This window comes from Danio rerio, chromosome 4 (assembly GCF_052040795.2).
Source record: "Danio rerio strain M-AB ecotype USA chromosome 4, GRCz13ab, whole genome shotgun sequence".
Taxonomy (NCBI): Eukaryota; Metazoa; Chordata; class Actinopteri; order Cypriniformes; family Danionidae; genus Danio; species Danio rerio.
Window position 1 is genome coordinate 1,665,001 of NC_141024.2, and position 18,774 is coordinate 1,683,774.

General features: G+C 36.3%; 1 protein-coding gene across 3 annotated transcripts in view; it reads right to left on the reverse strand.

The window, feature by feature from the left end:
- Positions 1-18,774, reverse strand: part of ptn (pleiotrophin) — a 120,794-nt gene that overhangs the window by 8,605 nt on the left and 93,415 nt on the right. For 2 of the 3 annotated variants that reach the window (XM_087246142.2, NM_001003981.2), the window contains 3 exon segments: positions 16,573-16,661; positions 14,099-14,272; positions 9,573-9,731 (listed from right to left, as the gene is read on the reverse strand). In XM_087246142.2, coding sequence (XP_087102268.1) covers positions 9,573-9,731; positions 14,099-14,272; positions 16,573-16,660 — 421 coding nt within the window. In that variant the 5' untranslated portion in view covers position 16,661. 3 annotated transcript variants of the gene reach the window in all.

An 18,774-nucleotide genomic window follows, 5' to 3' on the forward strand; every position in this document is an offset into this window, starting at 1 on the left:
TGTGCATTTTTGTCTTGCTTTACAGAACAAATATCTAAACATCTATTCATTTTACTCTGGCTTCCTCCCTTATTTATCAGAGGTTGCCACAGTGGAATGAACCAGCTACTATTCCGGCATATATTTTACGCAGCGGACGCCCTTCTGGACTGGAAAACATCCTAACACCCTCATATCATACACTATGGCCAATTTAGGTAATCAATTCAGCCCCCGGAGGAAACTCACACCAACACAGGGAGAACATGCAAACTACGCACAGAAATGCCCCAGCTGGGACTTAAACCAGCAACCTTCTGGCTGAGAGGCTACAGTGCTAACCACTGAGCCACCATGTCGCTCACATCTAAACATTCGACATTTAAACATTCACATCGAATCAACATCAACTCACCAAAATAGTCACAATAATAATTTGTATAATATTTATGATCTTATTTTATAAAAAATGTACACTTTAAAAAACTTTATTTATTATAACTTTAAAAAAAATTCTTTATTTAACTCAATGGTTGAGTTAAACATATTTGGTGTTTAGTTGGGTTATTTTTTAACCTTCATTAGATTATTTATTAATAACTCAACTTGTTGAGTTCAATATTTGGTGCTTTGTGGGGTTATTTTCAACCCAAGCTCATTCTAAAAACTTAGCCCCATGGATGGCCGCCTTTCGTTTTTTTAAAGTGAACACTACAGGGCGGTGTGACGCAGCTGCTATTCGCACTCGTAGGCTGAGCTGACGGCTCACCTCCTCTGTGTGGAGGGCTTTCCCACCGCAACCAGTTTTTCCGGTTAGCTCGTCATGTTACGTCGGTGTAGTGGAGGCCCTGAGGAGCCAGCCATGTTCGATCACCGGGTTCGAGTCCGGGGAAGAGCGGTTCCAGAAATCAGGTAAGACAAAAACAGAATCTAAAAAATAAAGCGGACGAGTTCGTAATGGGGCGTGAATGCGGTGAAGTCCGAAAACGCGGTCAAAATCGGACGAGGGCTTTTCTTATTCTGCGCGGCTTTTGAAAATCGTCGCTTGGATTTAGGGAAGAAGGAGGAGGAGAAGGGTCGCCGGCCGCCCAGTCAATCGCTCAGTCATTCATTCAGTCAGTCGGTCAGTTGGACAGACAGTCACTCGACATCGGCCTCCGGCGGCTTTTTACACGAGAACAGCGCGGGCGCGGACACAAAATCTACACAATTACGTACCTCCAGGGACATATTTCTCGGTCTCCAGAAACGTCCGCGGGGCTATGTTTCCAGAATGAGCCTGGGTTAGTTATTTTAACCTTTATTTGGTTATCTATTAAATAACTCAACCAGCTGGGTTAAAATTTTGAATCTTTAATATGCGTGTGTAATGTTGTTTTTGCATTATAACGTTTATTTAAGCTATAACGGAATAATATTGTAATTTTTTAAAATGAAATTACCTCTCCATGTTGTGTTTTTATATCCGTTTCACCATCCAAGACCATCTTTTAGAAGCATTTGGATGTGGTTAAACTGTATTGTATATTGTGGACACTGAGTGAAGCCTGCTGCAGCTGCTGGACAGTCTCTACAGTACACAGAGCTCCATATTCTGCTCAGTCAACACATGATGTTCTGCTTGCATAGTTTATATCTGTCTGCAAATTGTTCTGTTTCTTCATTGTTTGTGTTCTTATTTTATTTTACCAAGTGTCTGGAACTAAAATGTAATGGAAAAAAGCATTTTCAATATTTTTGAAAACTGTTTACACAGCCATAGTTATAAAATTAATAGTAGCACTAGTAATAGTAATACCAGAACGGAGAAAAAATATAATTTAATCAAAATAACACAATGCAATGGGTTAAACTGTATAACCTAATGCATTAGGATAAAATAACCCCTAGTTGGGAAGGTGCTATAAAAACCTATTGTTTTGTTATATGTTGGGGTATTTTTAACCCAACTATTTTATATGAGTATATATTTAAATTATTAAAACTTTCATCAACAACAACACAATCAGGGTTCTCTGTGCTGTTAGTTATAAACAATGCTTCTGGATTTTGTGCTGTTGAATTTTTTATTATGATTATAAATGTGGTAGAGTGTCTTTATGACAGTTTTCAAATTTTTTAATTACCTAAATTAAACAAAAATAAACAATTTATTTCCTCACTCCACTGCCAGATGTTTGTGTACTTGTATATTCTGTCATTCGGCTTCTCCAGTAGATTAATCTTGATTTAGGCAAGGCGAGTTTATTTCTATAGCACATTTCATACGCAATGGGAATTAAAAAGTGCTGAGTTACTTTACATAATTGACATACTTAACTGAAAGCTACTTTACATTAACAAGAATATTGTGGTCGCCACAGCAGAATGAACCGCCAACTTTTCCTGATAGGGTTGGGCGATGTCGACTGATTTGGCATTGTACAATGTCTAGTGTGAAACATCGTGATGGACAATGGCATCGACATCATTGGCGGAAGAGAATTAATTAAAATGATTAATTATTTAATTCATAACAAATTAATTATTTGTAGCCTACTTCAACTACCTGACCCGCGTGGTCTTTGTTTTATCCATAAACAAATCATAAATAAATAAAGATAAGTTACACACAAATTACCACCTGTCAATCACTTTTTCCGCAGGAGGATGGTCGGTAAATAAGCTGCAACCAACAGTGTCTGAGGTTTTCCCTAAAATTACTAAGTACAAGTGTGAAAGTGAAAGACTGAAGCAGTGTACTGACGCTGTGACACGCTACCTGATAGATTCAAAAGACCAAAGAGTCGTCAGATATGCAGACTCTAAAATGCAATTTTAATACAAAGATGTAATGCAAAGGGTTTGCGACAATGGCGGGGTGGAGGATCGCCGATGCCAGCTCAGCATCGTGTTGTCTATTGGCCATTAACGATGGACGATGGCATCAACTATCAGCCCAACCCTAATTCCTGAATATGTTTTCCACAGCAGATACCCTTCCAGCCGCAACCCAGTACTGGGAAACACCCGTACACATTTATACACCACAGCCAATATGTTTTCCAAAGCAGATGCCCTTCCAGCCGCAACCCAGTACTGGGTAACATCCATACACACTCCTTCACACACACATACAGATACTCATACACTACAGCCAATTTAGTCCATCAATTCCCCTATAGCGCATGTGTTTGGACTGTGGGGCAGCAATTGGTGGAAACCCATGCCAACATGGGGAGAACTCCACACAGAAATGCCAACTGGCCCAGTCGGGACTCGAACCAGCGACCTTCTTGCAGTGCTAATCACTAAGCCCACATAAAATACACATATAAGAAAAAAATAACAACAAAGACTAAAAATGGTTCAAACATGTTCAGTGTTTAAGAACCTTTAGATGTTGCACTGAAAAACGAGACTAATAATTTAGTTTGCAGCATGCGAGTGATGTGATGTCCTTCCAGCCTGTTCTATCGCAGCACACACACACACACACACACACACACACTGTACAGGTGAGATTTACTGTGTGTGTGTGTTTACCTGTTTACCAGTCTCCGTTCATCCATCTGTGACAGTGGCACCCTCTACCAAACCCCACAATCCTCTCTGCTGACGCTCTTATCACCTCAAACAGACCCAGGCGACGACGCCCATCTCACCCTGTGTGTGTGTGTGTTTCCAGTCTCCATCTGCCGGGACTTTCTATGGAGTTTCTAATCACTGTCCTCTGTTTGTTGGCACAGTGAAAAGGGCACAAATACACATCACCTACAGATATACAACACACATGTGCACACACACACACACACACACACTCCCGCAGTCCAAGTGGAACACTAGTATTGCTCAGAAATTGCTATTTCAAAATTTATAAACATTTAGAGTTATTTGTTTGGAATAATTGTGATTAAAATGTTTTTAGTTTCTTCTGTTCACTAAATGCTGAATTCATTTGGTCAATAAAACAGTAAAAACCATAAATGTATTTACAAAAGTGATTTATTTCTGTCACTGAATGCTGAATTTACAGCCTTTTCTTCCTCATGATCAGTGTCTTGTGACCCTATAATACTTTAATGATCAAGAAGATCAAGGTCTTATTATTATTACTATTAATACATTCACATTTTTGTGGGAAAATATCACTATACTGTACATATTACCATTCCAAAGTTTCAAGTAAGTAATTACTTATTTTAAAAAAGAATTACTACTTTTATTCAGCAGTAATGTATTAAATAGGCGGCACGGTGACTCAGTGGTTAGCACTGTGGCCCCACAGCAAGAAGGTAGCTGGTTTGAGTTCCGGTTGGACCAGTTGCCATTTCTGTATGGAGTTTGCATGTTCTCCCCATGTTGGTGTGGGTTTCCTCCGGGTGCTCCGGTTTCCCCCTGAGTTTTCCCCACAAACACATGAGCTATGGGGAAATTGATGAACTAAAATGGACTGTAGAGCCCTGATGAATAAAGGAACTAAGTCGAAGAAAAATGAATGAATGAAAATCAAAAGTGACAGTTGAGACATTTCAAATTTTTAAATACAAAAGAATTCTATTTCAAATAAGAGCTGCTCCTTTGAAGTTTCCATTCACCAAAGACTCCAGAAAGAAACAATGTATCAAAACTCCAACAAATGACTTCTGAAGGATCATGTGACCCTGAATAGCGGAGTGATGATGCTGTGGGTGAAACAATGGTAAAACATGAATTTAAGTACCAATTGACATTATTGAAGGTGCAGTATGAAAGAATGACACCCAGTTGTTGAGCTAGGTATTGCACTACAAAATCAAAACACTTTTTCTATGAAAATTAAGGTTGCCCGATAAACAACACTAACAGGAATGAACGTGGCTCACCATTAAACCTACACCATATCCTAGCTACAAGCGACTAATCTGAAATTTCTATTTTATTTTTTTCTATTTCTTCCAGATGAACAACAGCATAAACTTCTATGATAATGATCACCTCAGGTGTTGATCATGTGCTTTATTAAGTGTTAAATGCTACAAATGTGAGTTTGAATGTTTATTTTACATGACATTTATTGCCATACTACTGAAAGCAGCAGCATAGAGTTCACCGCAGATCTTGAACATAAAATAAACATCGCCTATAGTTTGAACTGTGCCTCAGCGCAAACCAACAATTATCAGTCACTCAGATTTGCTTTTAATAGCATTAAAGAGATTGAATATGCATTAACTAGATTATAGGCCTTACCATTTCTTTAGAGCGCATTGCAATACTCTGCTTCTTAATGGCTGCTATTTAAATGAACCTGTCGCATTGCATTGCCGCAGTTCTCCTATAGAGCATGTGCTTGGAGAACATGCAAACTCCACAGAGAAACGCCAACTCACCCAGCCAGGACTCGAACCAGCGACCTTCTTGCTGTGAGGTGACAGTGCTAACCATTTTTAATGTTAACATTTGTAATATATATATATATATATATATATATATATATATATATATATATATCTTTTGCTAATTAAAATCCAGCTCATTTAATTCTATGTCTTATTCTATACCTCCAATCCTATCTAAACACGGCAACTATCCTAACAGCTACTAATACAAAGTAAATTGGGTGTTTACTGAGCTCTTATTGGTTAGGGGTTTGTTAATAGTGAGAATTGTACCTTAAAATAATAACACAAATCCTTTCGATGCATCAAAATTCAGCCTTGGTGTGCAGAAAAAACCCACAATATTATTTAAAGTAAATAAAGATTATTAAAGTATGTCTTGGATTAGTGCAGTAGAATGTCATGTTTAATTCAACACAGCGCTTGACATTTCTTTGTAATTATTTGTGAAATGTACTCTGTGCGTAAACAGTTTCAGTGTAAATGTTTAGTCATTCTGCACCACCTGAAGTTTGATGATGGATTCACTCTTTAAACTCAGCAGCAGCTCTTGAGCTCAAGACTAAATCCTGATAAATTAGAGGAGTTTATAAGAGCGTCACATCTATTATAGCCAAATCCATCTCCCTACAGTTCCTCGTCCTTCTGCTCTTTACTTCTTTCTTTTCCTTTTTTCAGCATCCTCTGAGATCTTGACATTCGTTATTGCAGCGCTTTAATGCTGGTTAATAATAACACCAAAATCTGTTCTTGAATGTCAGCTCCGACTGGCATCTTCTCACTGTCCATTTCATCACATGGCAACATAATTAAGCTCTCCAGCAAAAACAAATGCATATGTTTCTCGTCTGTCTTTGCAGCGGGAAATTAAATCTGCAACTTTCAGATTGAAAAACGATGCTGGCAGAAGATTAAGATGAATTTCCTTTGATTAGGCTGAATTGTTGCCAGCGTTTACATTTGCATCTCCTCATTTAGCAGATGCTTTTATCAAAAGCGACTTACAAATGAGGAATATTACAGCGCAAGCGATTCATCACCGGGAGACAGTAGCATTACTGCAGTAACATACATGTCCTGCCAAACTTCTCTACGTATTCACTTCATGACAAAGTGACGCACAACAATGAGCAGATGCAGCCGTCTGTGGCCTTTAGCACCGATTCACTGGAAAAGCACCACATTTATTAAAGTTTAATAGAGTCTTTACAGTCTTCTGCACTTCAGCCCAAGAGAGAGAGACCTTATTGATCAATATTTCAGTGTAACCTTCCCATCTCACTGTCCTGCAGTCTAAACACACTTCTGTTTACTACACACACACTTCACACTTTTGTTCATTTCTACATATATATTGTGATTTGTTTTTTAAATTGGCACCTATATTCTGATTATAACCCCAAACTTAAAAAATAATTTTATTTCCATCTATATTCTGATTAAATACACCAAAAATTATATTTTTATCTATAATCTGATCAATACACCAGTCTTTGGTTTATTTCCTAGCTACTCTATACAATACACGAAGTTTTAATTTAATTCCTTTCCATATTCTGATTAAATAAGCCAACTTTTACATCTTAATTCCTCTCTATATTCTGATTAAATACACCAGATTTTACCGTTTAATTCCTCTCTATATTCTGATCAAATACACCAGATTTTATATCTTAAATCCTCTCTGTATTCTGATTAAACACACTCAAGTTTAATTCTTCTCTATTGACCTTATTCTAAAATGCGGAAGTGCGCCTGTTTTCGCGATTGTCTTAGAACTTCCGATTTAGTCGCCTATGGGAGAAATGACAGGGAATAATAAACGGCAGAAAATGGTCAAACTACTTGCTCTACAAACAAATGTTTGCATGACTATACAGACCAAGTAGAATATTATAATAAGAAAATATCAAATTGCAACATCAAGCAGAGTAATGAGCAGTTTTTAATGTCAAAAAATGAATGGAAGTGAATGAGAGCGGAAGTCTCGAGCCAAAAAGATTCAAATGGCAGCGCCCGCTCGTCTGCGGAGAATAAGGTGAATATTTCAGATTAAATACACCAATTGTTTGTTGAATTCCTACCTATATTTTGATTTAATACACTAGATTTGTATAGTTTAATTCCTCAGAAAATTAATTGCTATTTATTTTCTGATTAAATACACCAAAGATCGGATTAATTCTTATCTATATTTCAAATTAAATGCCTTAAATTTAACAGTTCAATTTCTATTTATTTTCTAAATTAATACAACAAGTTTTACAGTTTAACTCTTACCTTTTTCTGATTATTCACAAAATTTGACAGTTTAATTCCTCTATATATTCTGATTAATATATGCCGATTTCCTGTTTAATCCTAACTATATTTTGATTAAATACACATAATTGTACAGGTTAATTGATATCTATATTTTGATTACACCAGATTAAAATGTTTCCCCTTATCTTTAGCTCAGTTTTATTAAGCTGTTTGTACATCTAACATTTTATTTCTAAAAGCATACAGTTCTGCATATGTACTTTTCTCTCTCTGTTGTGACCAAACAGATGTAAGCTTTAATTGTATAACTTTTATTGTTGTTTTAATGAATTGTACTAATTTTGTTCAGCACTTTGATCATAAATCTTGCTTACTTTACTTACCAATGTTAACAAAATCAAACAATGTTTCTCCAAAGTTCAGATTTCTGTCCTGGAATAGTATGCAAATTAGAGCCTATTTAATTATTTAATGCCTTGCCTGCATATTTAAACAACATTGCCTGAACTTGTAAAACAAAACAACCACCTTAATGCACTGTGATTAATCAACTCTGGAAGTGTGTTGATTAATATTTGCACTGTGTTCACCTGTGGTGTCTTCCCTCATTGTAAAAACAGTTTTATAGCGTAATCACATCAGATGATATTGCTTCTGCTTTATTCAGCCTGAGCACATTGCGTTGTAGGACACAATATGCTGCATCGGTCAGTGTGTCTTTGCATGTATTTACTGGCATGTCAGTTTTTTTTGCCAAGTACGATGCGATCCTGGATTAACATCTATGCAACATAATTTTTGTTGGAAAATGTAATCCATACCTATTCCCTACCCCGAAGCCCAACATTGTAGGTAGAAGTGCATAACCCTAACCGTAAGCCCACACCTAACCTAAACTTATCTCTTAATTCAGATTGGCTGATTGGAATGTTGTTCCAGGATCAACATAGATGTTAATCCAGGAACATGTCCTACTTGGTGAAATCAGGTTGGCATGTTTATTGTATCAACATGTGAATTAACTGGTTCAAAACAGTTGGTCAGCAAAAAATAATGCAAAATTGAGGTTAATTGTGTCTAATTAGGAGATGACTATACATGCATTCATTTCTACTTGCCTTGATTACTGCAACTCTCTTTTCACCAGTCTTAGCAATTCATGCTTAAACAGGGTTTCTGCAGGTTTCAAAAAGCCCTCTAGTAATCGAGTTTGAGACCTATGCTCTAAGCAAACAGACACCAAATATATAAGCAGACATTTTCACGCCATCTCCAGTGACTAAATCACTGAGGAATATCCACAAGATAAATGTAAACATCACTGAATTGTTGCCCTGACAGGGACCAGTTTAAATGATCTATATGTGGAATTAAATGCAGTATATGGATGACAATTTAGTTAGTGATCTCTGTTTTGTTCTGTCGATATGTGCTCCATATAATCATAGAATCATGAAACAGATAGAAATATTAGGGGAATGTGCTACATTTCTATGGAGATCACAGTGTTTTTTGGTCTCCTCACAGGTCATGTGAGTGAAACCTTCTATTTTTTGTTGTACTCGTAATCTATTTTCATTTCTTATTCTCGATTCTACTTTGTTCGTATGCTTAATTTTGATATTTTGTTTGTATTGTAACAAGTAGCGCATATTTTCTCTTAGTCACGTTGTTATTATTTATTTAGTCCAGCGAGGGAAGTAGTGGCCTGTTTTATTATTTTTAGGGGAGTCTAGGTAAGATCTCTCCTTGAGAGCAGGTGTAGTCACGGTATTGTTCTTTAGCTGCCCTACCTGCTTAATGCATTATTTGGTTTGATAAATTTGTTGTTTCTTGTGTTTAATTACAACATTTATTAAAAAATACTGACGAGGACGACAATTTTCAAGCGCCCGGTGTATTTTTTTTCCTGCCTTAATTTGAATGATCCAGATTTGGTTTTTGTGTCATAACTGTGTGTTGTTGTACCTTGCATCTTGGTCTTGGGTTTGCCACAGGGTTTGGTGGCGCTGACTGTGTTTGGACAGTTAGCATCCATCAGCGCTCGCTTTAGCACTCCAGTGCGAGTCTTCATTCCTGTGGTCGAATCACACTCTCCCCATGCCTGGAAATCATACTTACACTCACCTGCGCAAGACAAAACACACAAAAAACCACAAAAGAGCGTTTGGGTTTGGACATAAAAATACACCTCAAATGTATAATCAAAACAAACATGTGCACCTTTCAGAGTCAAAAATAATCTGTACATAATATATTTGATATGACATTAATAAACTGGAAATTATATTAGTAAATTAACCTCTAAAACACGTTTGGCACTGGACATGTTTACATGAATGTACGACTATCGACAAACCCCTGCAGCATGAAACATTGATCAATTCTTCAGATTCAAACAGACCTGAAATGTGAAAAATATGAATCCCATATAAGGGTTAACACAAGTTTTTGTTCTCAGAGTAAATGATTCATCGGAGCATGTAATTTTGAGGAAACAGAAGTATACAGGGAAACTTTCACCATGCAATAACTCCCAAAGTTCAAAACCTCGCTTTTTTCTTATTGAATATCCTGTTTCACTCGGATGTACATCAGATTATAGCAGTAAAACGGGTTGCAAACTTCACAAGGGAAAAGCAAACACAACTCAGACTACATTAAATACAGGTTCACTCACAACGAGGTTTGTTGCAGCGCACGGTTTGCTTTGTGAGGTGAATTATTGGCTGCCGAGAGCATGAGAACATCGAAATGTAATTTCACACGATAAACAATTTAGGTCTTGTGTTGGCTTGGCACTTGACGTGCAATGTAAAATCTGGATCCCAAAGCAAAAACAACTGAGAAGGTCTGATCTACAGTATACTAGGGTTTCTTTATATTATCTCTTTTCCCACAATGCAAAAAGATATTTCTAACGTAGAGTTATTGTCTTGTTTCAAGTCCAGATATTTACTAAATCAAGTAGCCTATTCTAGACATATAAAAAAACTGACAATCTAAAACAAATATTGCATAACAGGGCTAATAATATTAAGCCTTAAAATGGCTTAAAACAACTTAAAACTGCTTTTATTCCAACCGAAATAAAAAAAATAAGACTTTCTCCAGAAAAAAAAAATAGAGGAAATACTGTAAAAAAAATTCCTAAATTTGTTCAACATCATTTGGTAAATATTTAAAACACACACAGGAGGGCGAATAATTTTGACTTTATATCTGGACTAGAAAGAAGACAAAGACTCACAGTAAGAAAAGCATTTCTACAGTGCACTTCATCTTTCATTCATTCCTTCAGTGCATCTCAGAGATTTCTCGTGGTCTCCGCTGGAATGGATGGGGGTTAAACTGCTTCAATCAAGCACAAAATTGTCTCTAATGACATATTTAAAGGCAGAGAGAATGTAATTACATGCAGTAGCCCTCCGGCTGAATGGCCGCTGTCCTGAAACGAGACCCTCAAAAAATGAGGCCGGTGTGAAATAGAGCTCTTATAACTCCGGAGAAGAAATTCTGCAGCGTTTCGACGCTAAACTACACTGACACGGCTGCTGAACTACACAGAAATACAGCGAGGATTCATCACTCAACATTTAGTGTGATCATGTTTTATTAAGTCTGTGATTTTGATGTTCATTCGCAGTCTTACAGGCTCACAGGGAGAGGCTTCTTAGAGAAACACCCCACAGTTTCAGTGTTTGTTGATAGTTTATGTGCATACCTACAAATCCCAAGGGAAGGTGGCATATGCTCACTCACTCACTCACTCACTCACACACACACACACACACACACTTTGGTATATTCTGCCAGCTTGTTTCTGGCTCTCGCTGCAGTCGTGTCATTTCTAAGGACAGAATTCTGTGGGAATATCCATCTTGTTACTCCTCAACACAGGATTATTCACAGTGTGTGTGTGTTAGTGTTGTGATTACCATTTTTCAAGACAAACCACGGCAAACTTTCAGAGAGTAAGATTATCATATCTAACTTTCATTATCATTAGAACCATGATTGATTATCGCGATTTTGAAAACTCACTGTAAATCCTGTAACATTGAAATTAACTAATCATAATAATTAGCTGTGGCCTCTCAGCAAGAAGGTCGCTGGTTGGAATCCCGACAGGGTCAGTTGGCATTTCTGTGTGAAGTTTGCATGTTCCCCCCATGCTAGTGTGGTTTTCCTCAGGGGGCTCCGGTTTCCCCCACAGTCCAAACACATGAGCTATAGGAGAATTGATTCATTAAATTGGCCGTAGTGTATGAGTGTGTGTGAATGAGAGTGTATAGGCATTCCTCATTGCAGGATTGCAGCTGGAAGTGCATCCTCAGTGTAAAACATATGCAGGAACAGTTGATGGTTCATTCTGCTGTGGGGACCGCTGATAAACAAGAGACTAAGCTGAGTGGAAAATTAATAATTGGCTGCAAAGTAAAAGCTTGTTTATATAGATAACTAATACACACACACACAAACATATATATATATATATATATATATATATATATATATATATATATATATATATATATAGTTAAAGTATACTGTATTCTTTATATTTAAAGTGTGTTTTGCACATTATTAACAATATTGAGCTAAAGCTTGACTTAAAATTAAACATAAAATCATATTTTAAAATTGGTAAGAAAAATTGCTACAAGATATTTTCATCAGCTTTAGTGAAAAACAAGGTAAACATGGATCCCTGTGAGGTAGTTTTCAAGTGCAGGCAAAGCAATCAATACATCCAATAAGAAAATCCAATGTACCCATAAAAACACAAAATCCAATGTACACTAAATAACACAAACACACAAAAAAACTAATCTAAAATGCAGGGATCCATGTTCATGTTGTTTTTCCACCAAAGTGCATAAAGTTGAAAACTTTATTTGTGTGTTCATTTCAGATATAAAGATTGGTGGAATACTTTAATCCTCAAGCATACCTTATACTGTAGCCCTTAATCTTTCCCTAGTTTACATTTTTGGGCTCAAATTTATAAATTTTTATAACGAATTTGATATCACTGCCTTTGAAAAAAAAATCTAGCAATTCAGGAGGAAACCCACACCATGACGGGGAGAACATGCAAACTCCACACAGAAATGCCAACTCACGCAGCCTGGGCTTGAACTAGTGACCTTCTTGCTGTGAGGCAACAGTGCTAACCACTGAGCCACCATGCCATCCCTAGCAATTCATGTATTTTTTAATTTTTAGAAATGTGTATTTAAATACCTCTAAAAGTTCCTCTAAATTACCTCTAAACTTTTTAATTCCTTTAAAAAATGCATTTAATTACAAAATCTCCCATTAATTTACGACGGGACAAATTATGGAGTTATAAAGAGGATGTAACATTGCTTGCTCAGATGCTAAACTTATAAAAGGGAGCCATGTCTTAAACCACCCAGATTAAAAAAAGCAAAAAAAGAAAATGATTTTGCCCAATTATTTAAGTTAGATGTTTAAACATTTTATTTTACTTCAGCAAAAACATTACTGCAGTCAGTTCAGACCAACCAATGTAATTTAATGTGTTTATTTTTATAGGGCATTTATGTATGGCGCTAGTCTCAAACTCAATTTTGAGCACAGTTTAGCTCCAACTGCACAGTTTAGCTCCAACCACCTCCAACTCACACCTGCTCAATAGTCTTTAATAGTACTGAACACTTTACTTAGATCAGTTGTTTTTGAATAGGGTTGGAGCAAAACTGTGCAGAGCTGCGGCCCTCCCGGAATTGAGTTTGCAATCTATGGTGTATGAATATACACACAAAGCGGTTCACCATTATGGGGGGGGGGGTCTCTCCACACCACCACCAGTGTGCAGCATCCACCTGGATGATACAACAGCAGCCACAGGACAACAGTGCCAGTGCTTCACCACACACCAGCTATAAGTGGAGAGACAGTCAAAAAGCCAATTCAGTGGATGGGGATGATTGGGAGGCCATGATGGGTAATGGTGGATATAGGGTCGATGAAGAGAATTTGGCCAGGACACAGGGGTTACACCCCTTACTCTTTACGAGAAGTGCCATTGGATTTTTAATGACCACAAAGAGTCAGAACCACAGTTTAACGTCTCATCTGAAAGATGGTGCTCACTGACAGTATAGTGTCCCCTTCGCTATACTGGGGCATTAGGATTCACACGGACCGCAAGTTGAGTGCCCACTGCTGGCCACACAAACACCACTTCCAGTAATAGAATCAAAACCTAAAAACCTGATATAACATTTTAATCTCAATATATCTCTAGTGTGTGTGTGTGTGTGTATCCTGCACTAAAAAAGTCTTCCTGCCTTAAAAGTCAAACTGGCAACAAAATACTTAATTTAAACTTTGCATAACTTACATAAATTAGTTTAAACCTGATTATTATTATATTAAAATAAGTTAAAGCAACATAAAAATATTTGTTGTCTTGACTTTGTGTCATTGATTTTTTTACAGTGTGTGTTTGTCTGACTTCCCACCTCCAAACTGCTTCTTCCAGTTGCATGGGATTTTGCAGCGCTGGGTTTTGATGGTCTGTTTGCAGTCATTGCCGGAGCGTGTGCCCTCTCTGGTTCCCAATCCGCAGTCGCCCTCATTGGCCACACACACACTCCACTGCCACTCTCCACAGTCCGATTTACGCTCTTTCTTACCTGTCAAGAGTCGGAGAACACACACAGATTCATTTCACAGCGCCATGTGCAGAAGAGAGAATGTGTGTGGGCAGCATATTGTGATATAATGCAGAACTGTGGGATAATATAGAGGTGTGTGGGGTAATACTGAGCACTGAGAAGTACTGTAAAGCAGCAGGGTGAAATTTAGATCAATTTATAGCAATATAGAGTAATAAAGATGATGTGTGTCATGATACAGAGTAGGCATGCAGAGTCTATTGTTTCAGCATTGATATTGCAATGTGATACAACAGTTACATCTCAAGGATGTTCAGTGTGGACTCTGGATTATAGATTAATAGATCCGTAGTTCAGAAAACATATGGCTTTTTTTATTGCACGTGTTTTTAAGGTCTGTGAGCATTTCAAGTTTAAAGCATTCGGGCACAAGAAATCGTTAATATAAAAAAGATTAATTACTAATTTATATGATAAAGATTATACAGTGATATCATTATTAAATTCATTATTCAATATCTCTATATTCAGTTGTTGGACTTTCATTTATTTCATTTGTATCTTTGCAATATCATATCTATCTATGCTTATAATTAGTGCTATATTTTACTAGCAGATGCACCAACAAAATCATCTTAATCATTTAAAAATAATAAATACTTTACAAATAGACTAATTTAAGTCATGGTATGCACATTGCAGTCTAAATCTCAAAAATGATACGTTACTTTAGTGATATGTATATATTAATAGAGTACAATTGTACAGGTATATTGTAATAGATTTGTATAGGGTACTGTTAAGCAGTATATAGAGCAGTATATGGTAATATAGAACAGCATAAGGTAACATTAGCCAGTGTATGCTGTAGCAGTGTAAGTGATATAGAGCTGGCTATAACAGTGTGGGGTAATATAGAGCAGTGTGGGGTAATGTATAGCAGAAAGATGTAATATAAAGCAGTAAGTGGTAATATAGAGCAGTAAATGGTAATATAGAGCAGTGTGGAGAAGTACAGAGCAGAGTATGATACAATAAAGAATTATATAGTATATAGAGCAGTGTGGAGTAATATAGAGCGTAGTATGCTACAATAGAACACTGGGGTATTTTAGAGCAGTAAGTGGTAATACAGAGCAATAAATGGTAATATAGAGCAGTGTGGAGTAATGCAGAGGAGAGCATGGTACAATAAAGCAATGTGGGGTAATATAGAGCAGTAAGTGGTAATATAGAGCAGTAAGTGGTAGTATAGAACTGTAAATGGTAATTTAGAGCAGAGTGGAGTAATTTAGAGCAGAGTATGGTACAATAGAGCATTATATGGTAAAATAGAGCACTGTGGTGTAATATAGAACAAATAAGTGGTAATGTAGAGCAGTTAGTTGTAATATAGAGCAGTAAATGGTAATATAGAGCAGCAAATGGTAATATAGAGCAGTAAATGATACTATAGAACAGTAAATGGTAATATATAACAGTAAATGGTAATATAGAGCAGTAAATGGCAATATAGAGCAGTAAATGGTAATACAGAGCAGTAAATGGTAATATAGAGCAGTAAATGGCAATATAGAACAGTAAATAGTAATACAGAGCAGTAAATGGCAATATAGAACAGTAAATAGTAATACAGAGCAGTAAATGGTAATATAGAGCAGTAAATGGTAATACAGAGCAGTAAATGGTAATATAGAGCAGTAAATGGTAATATAGAGCAGTAAATGGTAATACAGAGCAGTAAATGGTAATACAGAGCAGTAAATGGTAATACAGAGCAGTAAATGGTAATATAGAGCAGTAAATGGTAATACAGAGCAGTAAATGGTAATATAGAGCAGTAAATGGTAATATTAAACAGTAAATGGTAATATATAGCAGTAAATGGTAACATGGGGTAGTGTGGCATAATATAAAGTAGTAAATGGTAATATTGAACAGTAAATGGTAATATTGAGCAGTAAATGGTAATATAGAGCAGTAAATGGTAATACAGAGCAGTAAATGGTAATATAGAGCAGTAAATGGTAATATTAAACAGTAAATGGTAATATATAGCAGTAAATGGTAACATGGGGCAGTGTGGCATAATATAAAGTAGTAAATGGTAATATTGAACAGTAAATGGTAATATTGAGCAGTAATCTGTAATATATAGCAGTAAATGGTAATATAGAGCAGTCTGGGGTAATATGAAGCACTGTGGGCAAAAATGGAGCAGCGCACATGATATAAAGCAGTATATGGAGATAAAGACCTGTCTGGTTTATTATGGAGTGTGTGGGTAAATACAGGAGTATGGGGTAATGTTCCGATACCTTGTTTTTCTGTTTTCCCACCATCTGCAAGTGTCGCTGTGACAGTCAAGAGGGCTAATAAAGCCACACACACCCACTGCTGCTGCATGCTGGGAAAAAAATCAAAATATATGCACATTATGAGTATGGCTCATAATACAATAACACACAGCTCACAAATATCAACCTGTAAATGCTTCATCAACATACACCCAGAGACCCTCTCTCTCTCTTTTTCTTTTGGTCTTTCTCTCTCTGTGTCTCAGGAGGAAAAGTAAAGGTGGATTGAATAATTAGAAAGCAATTTTATCCCAAACGCTCGGCTGCACTTCAGTTACAGTAGCGGTGCAGCCCATCGGCGACATCACCTCCATTTCAATTACTTATGAGCCTCCCTCTCTCCTTTTCTCTTCCTATTTCTGGTTGGCTGATTTCCTGCTGTGCCCATAAGCATTGGCTCGCTGGACTCTTTTTTTTCACAGTTCTGCTTCATGTTAAAGCCATTTTCTCTCATCGAGTCTCTAGAAAATGGAAATCTGTCAATAACACGTGTCCCGGTCGAAATTCAGCAAAAAATAGATTACAATGATACATTTGTGTTCACATGTCTCCCAATTTTACATAATCAAACATCATTACTGAGAATGACAATAGAGCAGTGTAGAGTAATAAAGAGCAGCATGGGTAATACAGATGGATTTGGGGTATTATAGAGTAGTATAAGGTACTACAGTATAGCATAGGGTAATATAGATGACAAAATAAGGAATAATGTAAGTGATATAAAGCATTATGGAGTAATACAGATGGTGTTAAAAAACTGGCAGCCAAGACTGCTTTTCAATAATTGCATTAAGATTTAAATAATGCCATTAACAACAATGAACAGCAGATTTACAGTGCTGCTATTATTTTCATGCTCTTTCTTACCTGTCAAGAGTCGGTGCACACACACACACACACACTCATTTTATTTTGTTTAATATTTGCAATAGTGCATAAAAGCTGTCTTACTTTCACATTTGTGGATCCTGTGTATGATCTCGACAAAAACTGCAGTCTGAAATGGCTGGAATAGAGGTATATACTTGATTAATAAAAATAATAGTAAATAATGGGTTTATTATTATGCAATGTGTTTGATTTGTTTGTTCTCATAAACCTCAAACTACATTGACCCCCTCGTAATATAAAATAAAATTAATAAAGAACTTAATTAAGAACTTTACATATGTAGTAGGTATTTGCCATAGAGCTTTTAATATGTGTGACCCTTGCACAGGTACAATACCTTGGATTTTTTTCTCTTTAATGCCAAAAATCATTAGAAAATACATTACATATCAGGTTCCACAAATTACATTTAGTGAATTTCCCACTGTAAATATATGAACCATCAATTTTTGATTAGTAATGTACAAGGGTAAGAACTCCATTTGCACAATTTTAAAAGGTGACAAATTATGTTCAATCCTAACAAAACATACAGGAAAAGCTATTTATTCAACTTCTAGGTGATGTATAAATCTAATAAATAAATAAATAAATAAAACGCTCATGGCCGGTCTTGTGGTTCAGGGTGACAAATATGGAGTTCAATTAAAAAAAAAACTTTTTATAAAAATATATTTTTAGAACAGCTATGACAAATTCAGGACTCCGGCTGTTGTGCTGAACTGTTATGAAAATAGATGCATGTGATGCTTCTAAAAGATTCGTCTCATGATTTCCGTCTCTATCAGAGCTAATCATGGTGAAATCACACTTAAAATTGACTGGTGTTGTGGACCAGGGTGACAAATATATAGAGCTCAGTAACAAAATCTTTTTATAACAGCTACAGTATGAGAAATACAGTAATAATATGAATTACAGTACAGAATGTGCTGAAGTGTTATGAAAATAGATGCATGTGATACTTCTGAGGGATTCGTCTCATGGTTCCAAACAAAACATACATAAAAAAAGCTATTCATTTAGCTTTTAAGTAATGCATACATCTCAACTGTAATAGATACACTTAAAACTGACTGGTTTTGTGATTCAGGGTGACTTATATAGAGTTAAAAATGTATATTATAAAACAGCTATGAGAACTACAGGACTCCATCTGCAAAACACCCAAATGAACAATGAGAATTTCAGTACAGAATGTGCTGAACTGTTATGAAAATAGATGCATGTGATGCTTCTGAGAGATTCGTCTCATGGTTTCTGTCTCTA